This window comes from Epinephelus lanceolatus, chromosome 20, assembly GCF_041903045.1.
Source record: "Epinephelus lanceolatus isolate andai-2023 chromosome 20, ASM4190304v1, whole genome shotgun sequence".
In the NCBI taxonomy this organism is placed as follows: Eukaryota; Metazoa; Chordata; class Actinopteri; order Perciformes; family Serranidae; genus Epinephelus; species Epinephelus lanceolatus.
Window position 1 is genome coordinate 3328854 of NC_135753.1, and position 19540 is coordinate 3348393.

Below are 19540 nucleotides of genomic sequence, written 5' to 3' on the forward strand. Positions count from 1 at the left end.
TGGTAGTGTAAAGGCAGCCATAGAGACACTACAAAGTCATTAAAAATGTCCACATATGTGATTTTAGGCCATTTTCATGTGTCATCCTCCCAGTCACTGATGGCTGATGGATGTGAACATGAAAACTGAGACAGCACTAGTTAAAATTACAGATGACCTTCTGATTGCTTCAGACAAAGGACTTGTCTCTGTACTTGTTTTATTAGATCTTAGTGCGGCGTTTGACACAATTGACCATCAAATTCTACTGCAGAGACTGGATCACTTAATTGGCCTAAAAGGTTCTGCACTAAGCTGGTTTAAATCTTATTTATCTGATCATTTTCAGTTTGTTGACGTTCATAATGAATCATCCTTACATACTAAAGTTTGTTTTGGAGTTCCGCAAGGTTCTGTGCTCGGATCAGTCCTATTTACTCTATATATGCTTCCTTTAGGTAACATCATTAGAAATCACTCTATAAATTTCCATTGTTATGCGGATGATACACAGTTGTATTTATCTATGAAGCCAGAAGAAAGTAATCAATCAACTAAACTCCATAACTGCCTTAAAGACATAAAAACCTGGATGAGCACCAGTTTCCTGATGTTAAATTCAGACAAAACTGAAGTTATTGTTCTTGGCCCCAAACAACTCAGAGACTCCTTATCTGATGACATAGTTTCTCTAAATGGCATTGCTCTGGCCTCTAGCACTACCGTAAGAAACCTTGGAGTAATATTTGATCAAGATTTGTCTTTTAATTCTCATTTAAAACAAACCTCACGGACTGCATTTTTTCATCTGCGTAATATTGCGAAAATTAGGCCTATCCTGACCTGAAAAGATGCAGAAAAATTGGTCCACGCTTTTGTTACCTCAAGGCTGGATTACTGTAACTCTCTATTATCAGGTAGCTCTAGTAAGTCCTTAAAAACTCTCCAGCTAATTCAGAATGCAGCAGCACGTGTACTAACAGAAACTAAGAAACGAGATCATATTTCTCCTGTTTTAGCTTCTCTGCACTGGCTCCCTGTAAAATCCAGAATTGAATTTAAAATCCTACTGTTAACTTATAAAGCTCTAAATGGTCAAGCTCCGTCATATCTTAGAGAGCTCATAGTGCCATATTATCCCACCAGAACACTGCGCTCTGAGAACGCAGGGTTACTTGTGGTCCCTAAAGTCTCTAAAAGTAGATCAGGAGCCAGAGCCTTCAGCTATCAGGCTCCTCTCCTGTGGAATCATCTTCCTGTTACGGTCCAGGAGGCAGACACCGTCTCCACATTTAAGACTAGACTTAAGACTTTCCTCTTAGATAAAGCTTATAGTTAGGGCTGGCTCAGGCTTGCCCTGTACCAGCCCCTAGTTAGGCTGACTTAGGCCTAGTCTGCCGGAGGACCCCCCTATAATACACCAGGCACCTTCTCTCCTTCTCTCTCTCTCTCTCGTATTCTATTACTGCATCTTGCTAACTCGGCCATTCTGGATGTCACTAACTCGGCTTCTTCTCCGGAGCCTTTGTGCTCAGATTAACTCATATTGCAACGATGCCTGGACAGCGTGACGTGTGTGGTTGTGCTGCTACTTCTACTGTTATTATACACATATGACTATTGTCACACATGTATACTGCCAGATATTAATACATACTTTCAACATATTGTACCACAGTAGCCAGAACTATAACTATAATATTATTACTTTCAATAATGTTTTCGTAAGCTACTGTCATTACCTGCATCTCTCTCTCTCTCTCTCTCTCTCTCTCTCTCTCTCTCTCTCTCTCTCTGTCTCATTGTGTCATGCGGATTACTGTTAATTTATTATGCTGATCTGTTCTGTACGACATCTATTATTGCACGTCTGTCCATCCTGGAAGAGGGATCCCTCCTCAGTTGCTCTTCCTGAGGTTTCCACCGTTTTTTTTTTTTTTTGCGGTTAAAGGGTTTTTTTTGGGGAGTTTTTCCTTATCCGCTGCGAGGGTCATAAGGACAGAGGGATGTCATATGCTGTAAAGCCCTGTGAGGCAAATTGTGATTTGTGATATTGGGCTTTATAAATAAAATTGATTAAGATTGATTGATTGAATTGAAAAACCAATCACTGCAGTATAGCCACTGAATGTTCCCAAATTCTGTCATAGTTTACAATGCCAACTTGCTATGCTAGCGCTAAAATAGTTGCTTCACAACTGGGAGATAAAAAGTAAGCGGGGCAGTGTAAGGTGAATATCTGCAAGTACTAAAGTATTTCTGTATCATTTTGTTTTCCACTTTGGGGTCACAAACTGGAAAGGAGCTAAGAATTCGCTGTGGGAGAGATGGAACAGTCCTGATTAACAGAGCTTGCATTCTGCTGCAGCTGTTAGGTGTAAAGTACTGAACACCTATGAACTTACCTGCTCATTTTACAGTATGGTTCATAGAATATTTGTTTTTCAGCGATAGGTAATCATGATGTGTTACAGAAACGTTTCAGCTATGTGACGTTTACATTTAAGAAATTTAAACGTATTTATTTGGACAGTAGACCAATGAGGTCTTAAAATATAAAGAGATTTCATCATCAGTTTCCCAGAGTCCAGTGTGATGTCTTTGAATGCTTCTTGTTGTCTATCCAACAATCCAAATCTAAAGACATTCAGACACAGCTGAGGATTATGTAAGACACACAAGAAACAAAAAGCTAAAAGACTCATAGAGTTTGATCTGTGTCCTCTGACATCCCTCTGGTCCACACTGAGAGATGGACGGATGAGGAGGATGAAGAGGAGGATGAAGTCGTGCATGCAGAACAAGAGAGAGAGAGGAAACCACTTAACTCGTCATCACCCATGTGTCAAGTGTCTGACAGTCTGCATGTTTCCTTACATAACCGTGTGCTGTGTGTCAGATTTCCTGCCCATCCGTAGAGTCTTAAGAGGTATTACATTCAGTCATCAAAAATAATACCTTCAATTAAAATTTCTTAACTCAGTCTTTTAAGGAAGATTGTTTTATTCATTTTTTCTGACTTTGCGTTACAAAATCTCAAAACAATAATAATAAAAAAAATTACCAAATGTCTCTCTCGCATTAACATCAAATTTACACCATGTAAACAAGATTTCACAGATGAACCATCACAAGTCAGTGCAAACAAGGCTTGGTGTATTTAATGCAAAATGTGTTTGAAACTTGGCATGATGGGAATCAAATCAGTCAAATCCTAGTTTCGCCACTAGACAATCAGAGATCTCCGTCTTCTGATAGTCTGGGGACACTTCTTTCTAAAGTGTGTTTAACACACCGGCGAAAACGGCCGGCAACAAAGCAACGCCTCTTGCATTTTTGAAAAGGACACGCCTTCTCGGAAATGTGCGCTCCCCCTTTTCTCGTCCGCAAGGAAACAAACACACAGAGAGCTTGAAAATGGATGCCGAGAGATTAAACTCCGTTTTATCAAACGTGTGCTTATCCGTGAAGAAAATATTTTTTCCAGCGGATGTCTTAGTTATAACATGACTGAGCTAACTGGAGTAGTTTCATGTCGTATCCGACAACGGGAGGCTTTTAACAGATGACGTCCTGATGTTAGCTTTGCTGCTAACTTGGTGTTAGCTGTCCCTGTCAGCTGCAGCCACTGATGCCTTTTAGACATCGTGATTTCCCAAAACTGAATAAATACCACACATAGCAACACAAAACTGCTTTGCTAGCTCAATCATGTTGTAACTAAGATATCCGCTGGAAAAGATATTTTTTTCACGGACTGTTTAATGAGTTATTACCTATTACAGACCCTGCTAACCCGGCTAACAGGGCTAACAGCTAACGGTTAGCCCAGCTAAATGTGCACACAGAAACAGTAATGTTTGTTCAGTCATTGTGTTTATAGACTTAACAAACATCGGATTAGTCCAAACGGTGATACAGTGATGTGAAAAATGTGATATATAGGCTATATATATAGCTAAAAGCTCTGCTGGTTTTCTACCCGGAAGTATTTGTAAACAACAAGGCGATTCCCTCTATCGTCCGGCCGGACGGATGAGTCATGGCCTTGTAAAAGATTATGTTTGTTTCTTTTAGTTGGCGAGAATGTGTCGCCGCAAACGCAACAAACATCCACTAACTTTGACAGAGTTTTCTGCGAGCGCGGCTGAGCCATTTTGTACCGCTACACGTGTTTCTAGTGGGACTATGTTTACGAGCACAAGAGTTCAGCGAGCCACCGAAGGACCGCCTTGCAGATTTACTATTGGTTCTGCAACGTGGGGAGTTTTTTTAAACTCTGAAATTGTATCCGCCCATCTAAACACAAAATCAGGGAGAAAGTCATCAGTCTTTAGTTAAGCAAAGCGTCTAAAGACTGACTTGTGAGTCTAGTCAAATCCTACTTGCAGAGAGACAAACACAATATCACCAACAAACCCAAACGACCAGTTCTGTCTTACCCTATTCTCCATTAAGGGACAAAAAAAGTCATGTTTTTTTTTTTTTACAATAAACATTTGTCCCTAACCTGAATAACTGGTGTTGGTTCATGTGTTGTATTTCTTTGATTCTGGTTCTTTTTAAAATTGGTGTTAAATTTTCAACATTTCAACATGAAACAACATTTCAGGTGGCATTAAAGCCTTAAAGGGATACATCGCTGTTTTTCAACCAGCTTTGTATCAAAACACTGTGGGTAGTATGTGTAAATGAACTGTAGTAACCTTCCCTCCATCTAACAGGTGTCTAGATCTCCCTGCTCCCCTTCCAGTGAAACTCCGCCGGGTGACGCAAATCACACAAACCAACGTTTGTCAGAGTTTGGCTGGCTCTCCCGGGCTATTGCTCGAACTACTACCATTATTACTTAAGTACTTTTGTACTGCCCACCACCCATGCCACCTCCACAGAAACATACAAACACACATAAAGAGTATGAAAGACTGACTTGCCTCTCTCTCTCTCAAACTTGGACTGAAATCCCATCAGATGGTAAAACAAGGTAGAGCTAATCAAATTCAAAACAAGACAAAGTTTCTACTCTGCATATTTCTTGGCTTAAATGTATTCAAAAACATACTTTATTGTCCTGTTCGGCTGTAATAGCGAGAGTGTGTGAACAGGAAGTGGGTGTCATACTGTTTCCTGCAAGGTGAAAACAGAGGCCAAAAAAACTGAGATCAAACAGTAAAACTGAGCAGTGCTGATCAAATATAAACCTAGATTTTGTTGTTGTGTTGCCTGTTTCTCACTTAACATTTTCAAAAACATAGTTTATCTTACTGTTTAACTGTAATAGGAGATTACAGAGATTGCAGATTAATAGGAGATCATTTGTTAGCAGCTGGCCGCCACTGTGTCAAATGGATGAGTTTGCATTATTTCACCCAGCAGCGGAAGAATTTATTGGTCCAGTATGATGCAGTGCATTCTGGTAGTTGTAGGTTTTCTCCCTCTTGAGGAGGGGTCATCCCTATGTTTCCAGGGTTCTATGTTTCCCAGGTTCTATGTTACCCACTTAACCCTGCAAAAAAGCCTCTATGTTCCCCACTTACACAAAAAGGGTTCTATGTTTCCCGCTTGGTTGAGCGGGCAACATAGAACCCGGGAAACATAGAACCTTTTTTGCAGGGTTAAGTGGGGAATATAGAACCCGGGAAACATAGAACCTTTTTTGCAGGGTTAAGTGGGGAACATAGAACCGTGGAAACATAGATATGCTCCCCTTGAGGAAAAGTGAATGCCACAGTCCCTTTTCTCTGTTTTCTCTGGTTCTGTAGCACCAATATCAAAACTATTTGTGTCTTTCTACTGCAGAGACATCCTAGTTTTATGTGAGGATCCTCTTTATATCGGTAAAATACTACTTTTAAAAAATCTTAGATTTAACTTGCCTTGAGCCCTGAACCCTGCTGTGTGTTGGTCCTAAAACATTGACACTCAGAGGGAAACTTTATATTTCTACTGATGTTCTGTTCAGTAAAGGTGTATACTGGATCCACTGAGTAAACAGTTGTTTGCTTCATCCAGTTTCTCTCCATCTTCCTCTCAACTCAGTGCAATTTTTTTACCCCAGTTAAATCATTTTCATCTCATACAGACATATCTTTGCCACAGCTTGCGCTGTCCAGATCAAGTTTGCATTGGTTTTAGAGCTCCGATTCTCTGCCCGAGCCCAATGGGGCCTGACCCACAGGTGCTCCAGCAGATTGGGATCTGGGTAATTTAGAGGCAGTTCAGCAGTTTTTGTGGTGTGGTGTGGTGTGGTGTGGTGCATTGTCCTACTGGAGGGGGGGTCACTGCCATCACGGACAGCTGTTGCCATTTACGTATTACTTTAATTAATGTTGTAGTAAGCTACTGTCATTACCGTCTGTCCTGCACCTCTCTCTGTCTCCGTCTCTCTTTGTCTCATTGTGTCATACGGATTACTGTTAACTTATCATGTTGATCTGTTCTGTACGACATCTATTGCACGTCTGTCCGTCCTGAAAGAGGGATCCCTCCTCAGTTGCTCTTCCTGAGGTTTCTAACATTTTTTTTCACCCGTTAAAGGTTTTTTTTTTTTTTGGGAAGGACAGAGGGATGTCGTATGCTGTAAAGCCCTAAAGCCCAAATTGTGATTTGTGATGTTTGGCTTTATAAATAAAACTGATTGACTGATTTATTGATCAACATGAATGTCAGGACCCAAGGTTTCTCAGCAGAACATTGTATTGTAACAAGTTACTCACCTCAGAGTCAAAATAAAGTGCAGTGTGTGTGTGTTCATGTTGATGAAGGAACATGTGTGGCTCACTGATGTGCTTTCCTTTTAGCAAACATGAAGGAAGAAGATACATCACCTGTGATTTCACCAGACTGATGATACTTCTTGTTGTTTGATTATTTGCAGGTTAAACACAATGGCCTCATACAGGAGATGAACCATCCGACAGCAGGACACATTGCTGTACCCGGTCAGAACAAACACACACATAAACACACTGATGGTTTCTGCTGAATTCAAGTTTACTTATCTTTTTAAGTAAACTTGGCCTTTGCCAATATCACAATCACAATTTGTCCTCAGAGGCTTTTACAACATCCTTCTGTCCTTGACCCCTCAGAGCTGATAAGGGAAAAACTCCCTCAAATAATAATGGCACCAGTAGTAGTAGGCATCAGTCATGACCACAGCAGCAGCACAACCATGACACTCAAGACACAACTGCAGTTAGTGACATGCAGTAATAGGACATAAATAGTTGAAGAGAGAGAGAGAGAGAGAAGGAGAGAAGGAGAGAAGGGGCTCAGTATATCATAGGAGGTCCCCCGGCAGACAAGGCCCATATCAGTCTAACTACGGGCTGGTGCAAGGAAAGCCTGAGCTAGCCCTGAATATAAGCTTTATCAAAGTCTACTTTTAATTAGAGTGAGATGATGTCTGCCTCTCAGAATGAAACTGGAAGATGATTCCACAGAATCATCCCCCCGTTTTTTGCATCTTTTTGAGACAGGGTATGTCCGATTTTTGCAATATTACACAGGTGAAAGAACACAGTCCTTGAAGTTTGGTGATATGGGAGTTAAAGGACAAATCTTGATCATATATTATTCCGTGGTGCCTTACAGTCGTGCTGGAGGCAGGGCATCTAGAGATACAGCTGTCCTCTTTCTAATTCTTAACTCTCAACCTTTGACACCAACTTGTTAAATTACATTTTTCAAGAAAGAATTGGCGTTTGTCTGGGTGCTGAGGCGCTGTTAGTGATGTCCTGCTGACATACACACACACACACACACACATTCCAGTGGGACAGTACTGAATTTCCCTGCAGACACACAAACAAATATTTCTCATTAGAATTAGGCTACTAGATCGTGTTTAGCAGCTGAACGCGCACACACACACACACACACACACACAGACACACACACACACAGACACACACACACACACACACACACACACACACACACACAGGTCTGTGGGGACTCTCCTGCTCACTTGGTTTGATGGATCTCAGTGTGTTTCCACCAAGAGGAAGCTGTTTGTCCACCACCGTTTATTTACAGTATAATCTGTCTTCTAACCCATGTGTATTTGTGTCTGTGTGAGAGACGCAGCAGGAAGACATCTATAATGTGCAGAGCCAGGTTGTGTGTGTTGTGTTTGGTGTGGATCCAGCCGATTCAGCGTCAAATTATTAACACAGACGTTCTGATAACAGAATCCAGTTCAGGACCACAGTGTATGTCCAGAATCATGAATCTGTTGATCTGCAGAAGGTCAGATGATGTAGAAAGATAAAAATAGCAGTTAACATTAATACTGGGCATAAACAGTAACATGTCCTTGAGTTTGAGGGTTTATCAGGGGCTAAAACACAGAAATTATAACAGCAATTACAACAAAGCAACGATTGTGAGGCAAACAGTAGAAATATTCAGGGATATGACCTTTAACGTATTTGGAAGCATAGTGCCCACTGTCCACCCTCCAGCCTCCACTGGCTAGCTAATGTTAGCCTTGGCTGCTCTGCAGTGCGCACCAGCAGGGGTTGAGTGGAAGCTAGCTAACAACACTGCTCATTTCCAATTAACGCTGGCAACGCTGGCAATGCTGGCAACACTGTCTCGGTAGTGGGATGATGTTGCAGTGAAAACATAATGGTCACCCTCCAGTCTCCTCCCAGATCATCCTGTTGAATAAGCAACTTGATTTTGTGCCCCAAACTCCCTTTAGCATTGTTAACTATGCTAGCACCACTAGCTGTGCTTACACTGCTAACAGAGCTAACAGTGAAGTTAACAATGCTAAAGGGGGTTGCCAGCTCAAAATTGAGCTGCTTAATCACTGGGGTGACCTGAGGGGAGACCCAAGGGAGGCCACCATGTTTCCACAGCAAAACTGTTGGGCTGGGACAGCGCTGCTAGCTAGCTCCTACCTAACCCAATTGCAACCGGATCTCACAGAAATACGTGAAATGACCACGACCTCTTAACACCGCATTCCGTGGTGGCAGCACGTAATGGGTTGAAATTACGTGCCTGTACCACGGAAACAATGTCAATGTAAAGTCAATTAGGATCCTTTGTCGTGGTGGACACATGAATTCCTGATTCAGTAACGTAACACCAGAGGCTGACATTTTTTCGGGAGTCCCATGGGTCACGTGATTCCCGTGGGATTAAATTAAAAGGGATTAATTGCCATATTCATGCGTGTTTGTTTTCCTCGTCTCTGTCCACCAAAGAGAGACTGGACGACAAGAGCGTTCACTGCCGTGCATCGTCTGGCAGCCAGGTGAGTTGGTTCATTAGCGTAATGAACGGAGGGAAAGCTCTTGTCATCGAGTGTCTTTGTCTCTGTGGGGGAGGTGGGGCTATGGGCTACACCCACACACACACACAGTGCGATCTTGCGATGAGGGAGAGTTGAGGCAGAGAAAAAAAAAACAGTTGAGCGTAAGAGAAAGACATGGAACTTGTTCCTAAACCAAATGCCACGGCCCCTATGTGGGAATATTTTGGATTTAAACCAAATGACAGAGGGGAGCCCAGTAATTTGGACGAGCTGGTGTGCCGGGTTTGTTCTAAAACCATCTCAACAAAAAGAGCGAATACGGCCAACTTAACTGCACACCTGAGAGCGAGAGACTGAGAGTCTATTTTTTGTATTTATTTTGATATTTTTACGTGTTATTTTGGATATTTAAATTTTCTTTTTTTGCATTCCGAAATATTCTTGTTAAATAAATGTTTATTTCTCTTTAAAAGGGTGTACTTGCATCAATATGCCTTTGTTATCATTATATAAGTTTAAAAAATTGTCTAAAAACAGCAAAATTACAACAATAATAAAAATGGTCTTAAAAGCACAATATTACGCAATATTATCACTTATCACAATAATTTCTGATGCAATTAATCGCCCAGCAAAATTTGTTATAGTGACAGGCCTAAGTTTTTATAAAGTAGTTGAAACTAACTCCACCTCCAGCAGCTACAACAGTAACATGCTGCTCTAACACTGATGCTTCAGTATTAATAATCTAATGATGTCATATCAGTCAGAGAAACCAAACACTACTTTTACTGCAATACTTTAACTACATTTTTCTCTCTCAGAACTGGTTCTTATGACATGTTGTCTGACCACATCAGAGATCAAATGTGTTTATCATTCTGAACAGATTCAAGGTGGAGTTAATGTAAAAATAATTAGGCAATAAATATCAAAACACAACATTAAATGTCATATTTGGGTTTATATTCAACTAAGGTAGGCATTATGTGATCCATGTACTGCATTTTTTTTTTCTTTATTGTAACTGAAACACAACACGGGAGCGGGATGGGACAGGAGTCATTCTTGTGGGATTGGGACAGGATTTTTTTTTTTTCTTTTTCATGGGATTGGGACGTGATGGGATTATTTTTGTGGGAGTGGGATGGGACAGGACTGAAAATCCACTCCTGTGTCACCCTCTAATACACACAAAAACACGAAAGTGTTCTTGATATTAAAACGGCAATATGTTCCTCTGTTATGATTTCCCACTAATAATAATAATAATAATAATAACATGATATTTCAGCTGTACTAGATGTTTGATATATTCAGTAGATTTATTTTTTTACGACACTATTTGACAACTCTACAACCTGAAGATCCCCCGTCCCAAAAATGCTGTTTTTAGATTACTTGCTAAAATATCTGAAATTAACCAACATCTTTACTTTTTCACAGTTCATCTAAGTGCAGTGTCATTACTAGTTCGGCTTTACAACATATTTGATATATTCAGTAGATGTATCTTTTTACGACTCTATTTTACAACAAGCCGCAAAAAACTACCATCCCTAAAATGCTGTTTCTAGAGTACTAACTAAAATATCTGAAATTAGCCGACATTTTAACTTTTTCTTAACATAGTTCATCTAGGTGCAGTGTCATTACTAGTTCGGCTTTACTAGATATTTGATATATTCAGTAGATCTATCTGTTTACAACCCTATTTTACAACTCTATTTTACAAGCCGCAAAAAACTACTGTCCCAAAAACGCCATTTCTAGAGTAATAGGTAAAATAACAAAAATTAGCCAACATTCTTGCTTTTTCTTAACATAGTTCATCTAGGTGTAGTGTATTTACTAGTTCAGCTTTACTAGATATTAGATATATTGGGTAGATCTATCTTTTTACAACTCTGTTTAGAACCCTACTTTGCAAATCAGAAGAACTACAACTATGTTGCTGATATGAATCAAGCTGCATGGCGCGGTCCTAGGGAATTGTAGTTTTTTAAAAATTTAATTGTTTTTCCTAGATTTTGAAGTTGTAAATACTGAATTGAGAGTACACTGTGGACTTTAAGGGGATGGTAAACACACTTGTGTAATCAGATTTTAAATATCTAATTTCTAAATGGGTGAAAATTAATTTTATCCATATTTTACCCATATCCGACAGCACCCCCAGTTGTTGACTACACTCACATGATAGTTGAGGTCAAGAGCTCTCTATAACAGTTGGTCTCATGTCTGTACCCCCTTTTGTTGCTGAGTTATAAGCCCTCAAACATGCACTGAGGTCAAGGTTCAAAGGTCAATGGCTCAAAGCAGGAGCCATGTAGAATTCATGCTGACATATGTTACTCTCCAGGTTGAGACCCTTCCAATGATGTATTTGGTTTAGCTCTATGACAAAGTTTTTATGTTTTTTATTTTTTGGACACAAGCCATGCCAGGTCTAGTTTCAGAGAGCACTTTGAAGGCCCAGTGTATAAAATGATTTTTGTTTGTTTCTTTGCTTGTTTTTTTCTTTTTTTACTGTAAATATTTACTAATATGAGTCATCCTCAGAGAATACAATACTACTAAAAAGTAAACCAATAATAACAATAATGAAATAAACAAAAATAATATTAAAATTATATTGAAATTTTAAAATCTATTTACAGATTGGAATGGTAGCCTAATAAATTACTTAGATACTATTTATTATTGTTTAGACGCTTAGATACTATTTAGCCTATTATTGTATTTTTTATTTGCTATAGGCTATATGTTTTAATTTATTTAATAATGAGTTTATTTTATGTTAGGCCTACATCTTAATATTTTATGTCATTTATCATAGTTTAGTTCTTAACTCCAGTGTTTCCTCAGTGGAAGCCGTCTCCACCGGGGGGCGGCTGCTGGTACTGTGGCGCTGGCTTGGAGTCCGCTCTCCCCTGGTGGAGTGGAGGGTGGCCGGGTTGCCGGGGGCAGCGGCCACCTCCTGATGCAGACGGCTCCATGTGATGGTGTTTCCTCTCTGGTTCTTCCGTGCTCAGCCTTATTTTTTTGTTCTTGTTTATTTCTTTATTTTTTCTTTTATTTTATTCTTTTTTTAATCACATCGGGATGGGGGTGAGGGAGGTGAGGGGGTCTGTGGGGGATCTGTTGGGGATGGGGAGGCTCTGCTTTTTACATGTAAGCACTTTGTGCTACATTTTATTGTATGAAAAGTGCTCTAGGCTATAAATAAAGATTGATTGATTGACTGATTGATTGATTAATAATAGTCCGGAAATCCCGTCTTCATCCTATTTATATTGCCATGATACAGGATTTGATGCACACACACATACACACACACACACACAATATCTTTTCTTAACAGAGATAGTGGCGTTTGGATTCGGTTACGGCAGATGGACGGCAATTTGAAATGGAATGAAGCCCACAGACAGCAGACAGTAGCTACAAAACAGTAGTGGAACGCGCCCCATCCGCCCACAGCACAATGCTCTTAAAGCCCTACGGTATCAAAAGCTGGCAAAATACATTTATTTTATTTTATGGCCTTGACATTGACCTATCATACTGTTGAGTTATCAAGGACACTTCTGTTTATTTGTGTGTATACAGAAATGTTAAAGATATCATTGAGGAAAACAAGGTTGACGTGACATTGTTGAATCAGGGAATCTGTATGTCCACCACGACAATGAATCCTAATTGACTTTACATTGGCATTGTTTCTGTGGTACCGGCACATAATTTTAACCCATTACGTGCTGCCACCACGGAATGCGGTATTAAGAGGTCGTGGTCATTTCACGTATTTCTGTGAGATCAGGTTGCCCGGTTGGGTTAGGAGGGATGCAGTAAGCTCTATGCTTCTGCATGTTAACCCTATGGGCCCGAACGAGTATAGCGCGTCCAAATTCACACCTGTTCTTCTCTATCAATTTTCTCCGCAACCGTGAGCGGAACTGTAGCTTTCTGACAAGACCAAGCACTTGTCGGTATACCAATGTTTTCACAGCGAAAGAAAATGATAAAGTTACACTAAAATGATGTATAACAGAGCTTTCATACAGCTTTGCACACTCATTACTCTTAGATGGATTACTAGCGAATGCAGGCTCGCACAGAAATGCCACGCATATCTCATGAAAGTACAGGAGCAGAGCTTTCCAGTGATACCACACACATCATTGTGCTGTCATCCCATCACGCTATAAATACAGATCAATTGTCTACAAAATAAAAACCTGATGAATTTCTTTACAATCCATTATACAGATCTTGTTATGTCACTTCATATAGTGAGGAATATCGTATCTTACCATGTCTTGCGTTTCTTTCTTCCTGTCTATCCACATTTGTAGTCCAGCTTTCAAGATGCAAATATCTCCATATTGTCCAGTTGACACTCCATCAAACTTTGTATGACAAGACCAGTGCACTTCACCTTTGCGCACCCAGACAACAGTAGCCTAATTATGCATGCCTGACAGTGCAGTAGTCACCATATACATTGAGGGGGACACATGCCCCCCCCCCCCATGCCCAATTTTCTTTTTTTTTTTTTACTGCAAACAAAGTGGCAAATATTATCTTGAAGGACATTATTGCACTTGGTTGACTATTTTTCTATTATCTTAGATGTAAATATTGCATGTTTCTTTCAGATAAAATGCATTTTTGACTTGTGAATGAGTCAATGGAATTTCTTGCAATAATGAAAAAATACTGATAATCATGTCTGCCTGGCACAAACCACATGTTTTGGACAACTGTGAAGTGACAGAATATCCCAGCATCATGGTTCTTATATTACCAGATTCCAGAGTCTCCCCTCTTCATATATGCAGAATATGTCAACTTCCAACTTGCTATGGTGAGATACATGACAAAATGTAAGAATTTAGTCACATGGATTTGTTTTTTTCATTGATACAAAAATTAATATAAAATACAGGCACATAGAAGGTCATGGAATGATGGCAAATCTGGATTGCCCAAATTGTCCTGAAAAAAAAACAAGATATAGCATGTGTATGTAGCCTTTATAATGACTGTGAAGTGCAACACACACCGCCGCCGGCACGGCGCTGTGGCCGTCAAGGGCCGCCCCCCAACACACACTGGCAGCGGCGCGCAGCGGCACTGTCAACATGTATTTCCCACCCCAGCCCTCTAGGTGGCTGTACCTACACTAGTTGTCAACGGTTGCCAACTGCTAGTAACAGAAGAAGAAGAGGAAAAACTTTGAGGCAACAACAACTTGAATTTCATGGGTGAGTTTCTTATCGAAGTCGTCTTATTAAAAATTTGAAACAACCGGAGTTGATCCTACGAGACGAGATGTACATAAAAGGCTTTTCTCGCAGCGCCGCCATGAGCGCCGGCCGTGCTGGAAATAGAGCAGTGGGCTGAAGCAGAGCGGCACGGCACGTCGGCCGGCGCCAGTGTGGGTTGGTTCATAGAATATAATGGAGGCGGGCGTTTTGACGCGTGGCGTACGGCGGCAGTGTATGTTGCACTTGACATGAGCTTGAAAGTAAAGGCAGTAAAAATACCCCAAAAAAGGCCTAGGGCCCATAGCCAACTGTCTGTCTCCCACCAGTCTTGGGTGGTGCACATTGCAGTAAACTGAAGAATAGAAAAATTAACTTATAGACCGACATGTGTAACCAGTCAACCATATTCTCAGCTGTTAAGTGATTAACGGTTAACCGATGACATCAGTACTCTGAAATGTCACTGTTAAGAATGTGTTTGTCCATCTATTCAGCACCTTAACAATATGCTTTTCTTTGCTCTCTTCTTTCCTGTTCCCTCCATCTCTGTTTAGTAAACAGCACCACACACAAATGTTAGTTTGTGTGTGGGTGTGTGTGTGCGTGTGTGTGTGTGTGTGTGTGTGTGTGTGTGTGTGCCTGTGTGGCTTGGAGGTTAATTGAGCGTGAAAACGTGCAGCTCAGAACATTCATTGGCTGGCCTGTTTGTTACATTCCTCTGTGTGTGTGTGTGTGTGTGTGTGTGTGTGTTTTGTTTTTCTTTGAAAAGAAAAAATTCTGAACAAACAGTAAAATAGTGTGTTTCCATTAATACAGGCTGATGTTATGATTTAATACAGTAAAAAGGAGCTACAAGTAAACAGGAAGCCTCAGCAGTGGATACAGTACAGTACGTATGTGATGAGGTCACAGCATAGGGACAAACCTTGTAATAATATCTTATTATTGTAATATAACCTTACATCAACTTATTTTATTTTTCTACAAATAAACATAAAACATAAAAAATAATGGAATAATGGAATTAATGGAGCCTATCCCAGCTGACATTGGGCGAGTGGCGGGGTACACCCTGGACAGGTCGCCAGACTATCGCAGGACTGACATGAGACAGACAACCATTCACACTCCCATTCACACCTATGGGCAATTTTTAGAGTCACCAATTGCCCTTTCCCCAATCTGCATGTCTTTGGACTGTGGAAGGAAGCCAGAGTACCCGGAGAAAACCCACGCTGACACGGGGAGAACATGCAAACTCTGCACAGAAGGGCTCCCACACCCAGGATCAAACCAGGAATGCTCTTGCTGTGAGGCGACAGTGCTAACCACCACACCACCATGCAGTTTTAATCAAATGTAATAATGTCACTGTATTTGTAACCAAGTGGTAAATAAAAAGGAAATATATAACATATAAATAAATAAATATAATACAAGATTTATATCATTTAAATGTTCCAACCTCCATTCTTTGGTATATTAAAAAATCCTGATAAAAATAGTGACAGCATTGGACTGTCAGAGGATAATGGGAAATGGTGTTTGTTAAAGGCCGTAAAAACGTACATATGGAATAAACAAAATTAATAGACTATCAATCAATATATTTTGAATGGGTTTTTGTCGCTGCTGGAACATGAACTGAATAACGAAAAAAAAGATAGATGAATAGATTAATTACATAATCTTATTTCTTAATATTTTGTCCTGACACCCCAACCAACACACACACACACACTGATCTTGACACTTGTTGAGTGTCATTGAAGGGGAAAACGGTTGCTAATGGGGTGAAAATTGAAGCACTGTTCAAAAACACAGTCATGCGTGAAACCATGATGCAGGCCAACACACACACACACATGCTCATGTGATCATGCACGTGTGGGCTGACACACACACACACACACACACACACACACACACACACACACAAATTGACTGTGAGAGTTCAGCTCATTAGTGCCGGAAAACAAAAAAACAACAACAGAGGATTGTTGTTAGTTTCCCAAAATAAACTGTTTGTTCCCTCAGCCAGCTCTGATTCCTTCCTGCCTTCCTTCCTTTCTCTGTTCCATCAGTCTTTACTTCCCTTCCTTGCTTCTCTTCTTTCTTCCATCCCTATTTTCCTCCCTGTCTTTCTTCCTATCCTCCATCCTTCTTTCCTTCCTCACTTTTGTCTTTTCTTCCTTTCTTTTGTCCTTTCATCTTTTCTCTCTTCAATCCTTCTTTCCTTCCCCTCATGCCTTCCTTCTCTCTTGAGGATCCTTCTTTTCCCCTCTTCCTTCTCTCCATCGTTCTTTCCTTTCTTTCTTTATTTCTTCCTATCTCTTCCATCCCTCTTTTTTCCCTTCATTCCCTCCTTGCTTTCAATTTCAATTCAATTCAGTTTTATTTATAAAGCCCAATATCTCAAATCACAATTCGCCTCAGAAGGCTTTACAGCATACGACATCCCTCTGTCCTTTGGACCCTCCTTCCTCCTTCCTTTCCCTCTTCCATCCTTCTTTTCCTCCTTTTCTTCCTTTCTGTCTTCCTTCCCTCATCCCTCTTTCTTTGTTCTTTTCTTCTTTTTCCCCTTTCTCTCTTCCATCCTTCTTTCATTCCCCTCATTTCTTCCTTGCTTTCATTCTTCCCTCTATTCTGTCCTTTCTCCTTTTTTCATCCTTATTTCTTTCTTTCCTTCTGTATTTCCTTTTCACTGTCTTTTCTTTCATCTTTCTTCCTTTCTCGCTTCCTTCCTTTCCCCCCTCTTTACTCTCTTCCTTCCCTCCATCCTTCTTTACCTTAGTTCCTTCCCTACATTCTTTAATTTCCTTCCTGGCTTCCTCCCTTCTTTGTTTTCTTTCTTCTTTCCATCCATCTTGCCTTTGCTTCCTCCCTTCCTTGCTCTCTTTCTTTGCTCCATTCTTATTCCTTCCTTTCTTTCTGTCCTTGTGTCCTTCCCCCCTTCCTTCTTTCCTTTCTTCTCTCTATCCTTCTTTCCTTCCCTCCTTCCTTCCTTCCTTCCTTCCCTCTTTCTTTCCTTATCACCTTCATTTCATCTTACTTGCTTTCTTACTTTCTTCCACCCTTTCCTTCCCTTCCTTCCTTCCTTTCTTTTTTCCTACCATCATTCTATTTTTCCCTTCTTTTCTTCCTGCTTTGCTCTCATCCTTCCCTCTCCCCTTTTTCCTTCCCTTCCTTCTTTTTTCTCTTTTTCCTTGTTTTCTTCCTTCCTTTCTTCCCATACTTCTTTCCTTCCTTTCCTAATGTTCCCTCCCTTCCATCTTTTTTCCTTCCTTTCCTTTCCACCTTCCTTAGTTTTCCTCACAATGCACGTCATGTTTTCTGTCACATGTTGAATTTGTGAGTAAAAACTGTGAAAGTGAGAAAGTCTGGTGAATATAAATGAAAGGTGAGCCGTCTTCTCTTGCTTTTTCTTTGTTTTTATTTCTTTGTCATCTTTAAAATGCACTTTAAGTAAAATATCCACAAACATTAATACACAAACTAAATACAGAAAAGATCATAAAATGAACATTTTGTATGTAAATAAGCAAACAAACAAATAAATAATGAGACAACGGGGGCAGTGGCTCAGGGTTCCCTAAGGGGCCTTAAGATGAATCTTAGTGGACACAAAGTTGTGACAGAAATGTTTCTGTACACTGTTCTGTACTTCAGTGCAGGACTCATAAGGCAGTATTTTTACACTGTGGCAGTGCTACTGAATAAAAGGACTCTTTCCACCATTGGTTTTGTTTTGTTTTCTTACTGTGTTTGATTATTTATTGATCATCAGGTTCATCATCAGTGTTTATTGTGTCATAACATTTCTCACGGAGCTGTTTTCTTATCCAACCTGGCTGTGATGTAAATTATGTTTATTTGAATTAGACAGACCCCCCTGCAGGCTGCAGTGTTCATTACAGACACAACACGTCAGACAGCTGGTTAACCCTTTGTGTGTTTGTTTGTGTGCCAGGTCCAGCGGTGCATTACAGCAGCTTCACCCCTGATAAGCCGACACCCCCTCCTCTGATTGGCCAGCACACCATGCAGGTGCTGCGACACACTTTGTCCTACAGCGATGATGTCATCAAAGCACTGCTGGAGTCAGGAGCAGTGGCTCAGAATGAAGTGTCCTGATTGGCTGAGAGAGAAAGAGTGGGGAGAAACACTAACAATCAATCCATGAAGCTGCCTGATGTCATGATCACAGAATTATTCTGCACAAAAAGTTTAATATATATTATATATATATATAATATATATATAATATTAAAAATCATGATCAACATACTGAGAAACGCTAAACAGTTGAAATAAAGGAGCTGCTGAATAATGAAGAGCAAATACGGCTCTGAAGGTTTTATAAATAATCCCACAAAATCCCACTTTATAAACATGATTATTATTTCTTCAAGTATTATTAGTATCACACAAATGGAAATCTTCTGAGTTCCTTTTTGAATTTTCTTTTATTTTCTTTTAAAAGAAGTAACAAACACAGGGAGCATTTTTTAGAGTTAGTGAACAAACAGGATGAACTTGTTATTACATCAGTTTTAAAATGACAGAACAAAAAATTTCACTGTATTTCACTGAACACCTTGTTTCAATCTTTTGACTCTTGAACTGTTTTAAAGCGCTCAGGGTCTTTTTTACTTCACTACTACAAATTGTGACAATTGTTTTTTTGCACTCTGGAAATAAACTGCTGCTTTGAATTCAATTTCAATTTCAATTTTATTTATAAAGCCCAATATCACAAATCACAATTTGCCTCACAGGGCTTTACAGCATACGACATCCCTCTGTCCTTATGACCCTCACAGCGGATAAGGAAAAACTCCCCAAAAAAAACCCTTTTAACGGGGAAAAAAAACAGTAGAAACCTCAGGAAGAGCAACTGAGGAGGGATCCCTCTTCCAGGACGGACAGACGTGCAATAGATGTCGTACAGAACAGATCAGCATAATAAATTAACAGTAATCCATATGACACAATGAGACAGAGAGAGAGAGAGAGA

General features: G+C 40.1%; 1 protein-coding gene across 5 annotated transcripts in view; it reads left to right on the forward strand.

The window, feature by feature from the left end:
• sugct (succinyl-CoA:glutarate-CoA transferase) overlaps nt 1-19243 on the forward strand; it is a 317331-nt gene extending 298088 nt beyond the window's left edge. For 4 of the 5 annotated variants that reach the window (XM_078162590.1, XM_033638352.2, XM_033638353.2 and 1 more), the window contains 2 exons: nt 6857-6920; nt 18494-19243. In XM_078162590.1, the coding sequence (XP_078018716.1) occupies nt 6857-6920; nt 18494-18657 (228 nt within the window). In that variant the 3' untranslated portion in view covers nt 18658-19243. The remainder of the gene's footprint in view (nt 1-6856; nt 6921-18493) is intronic. The other variant, XM_033638358.2, reaches the window with a different exon arrangement.
• Nucleotides 19244-19540: the final 297 nt, after the last annotated feature.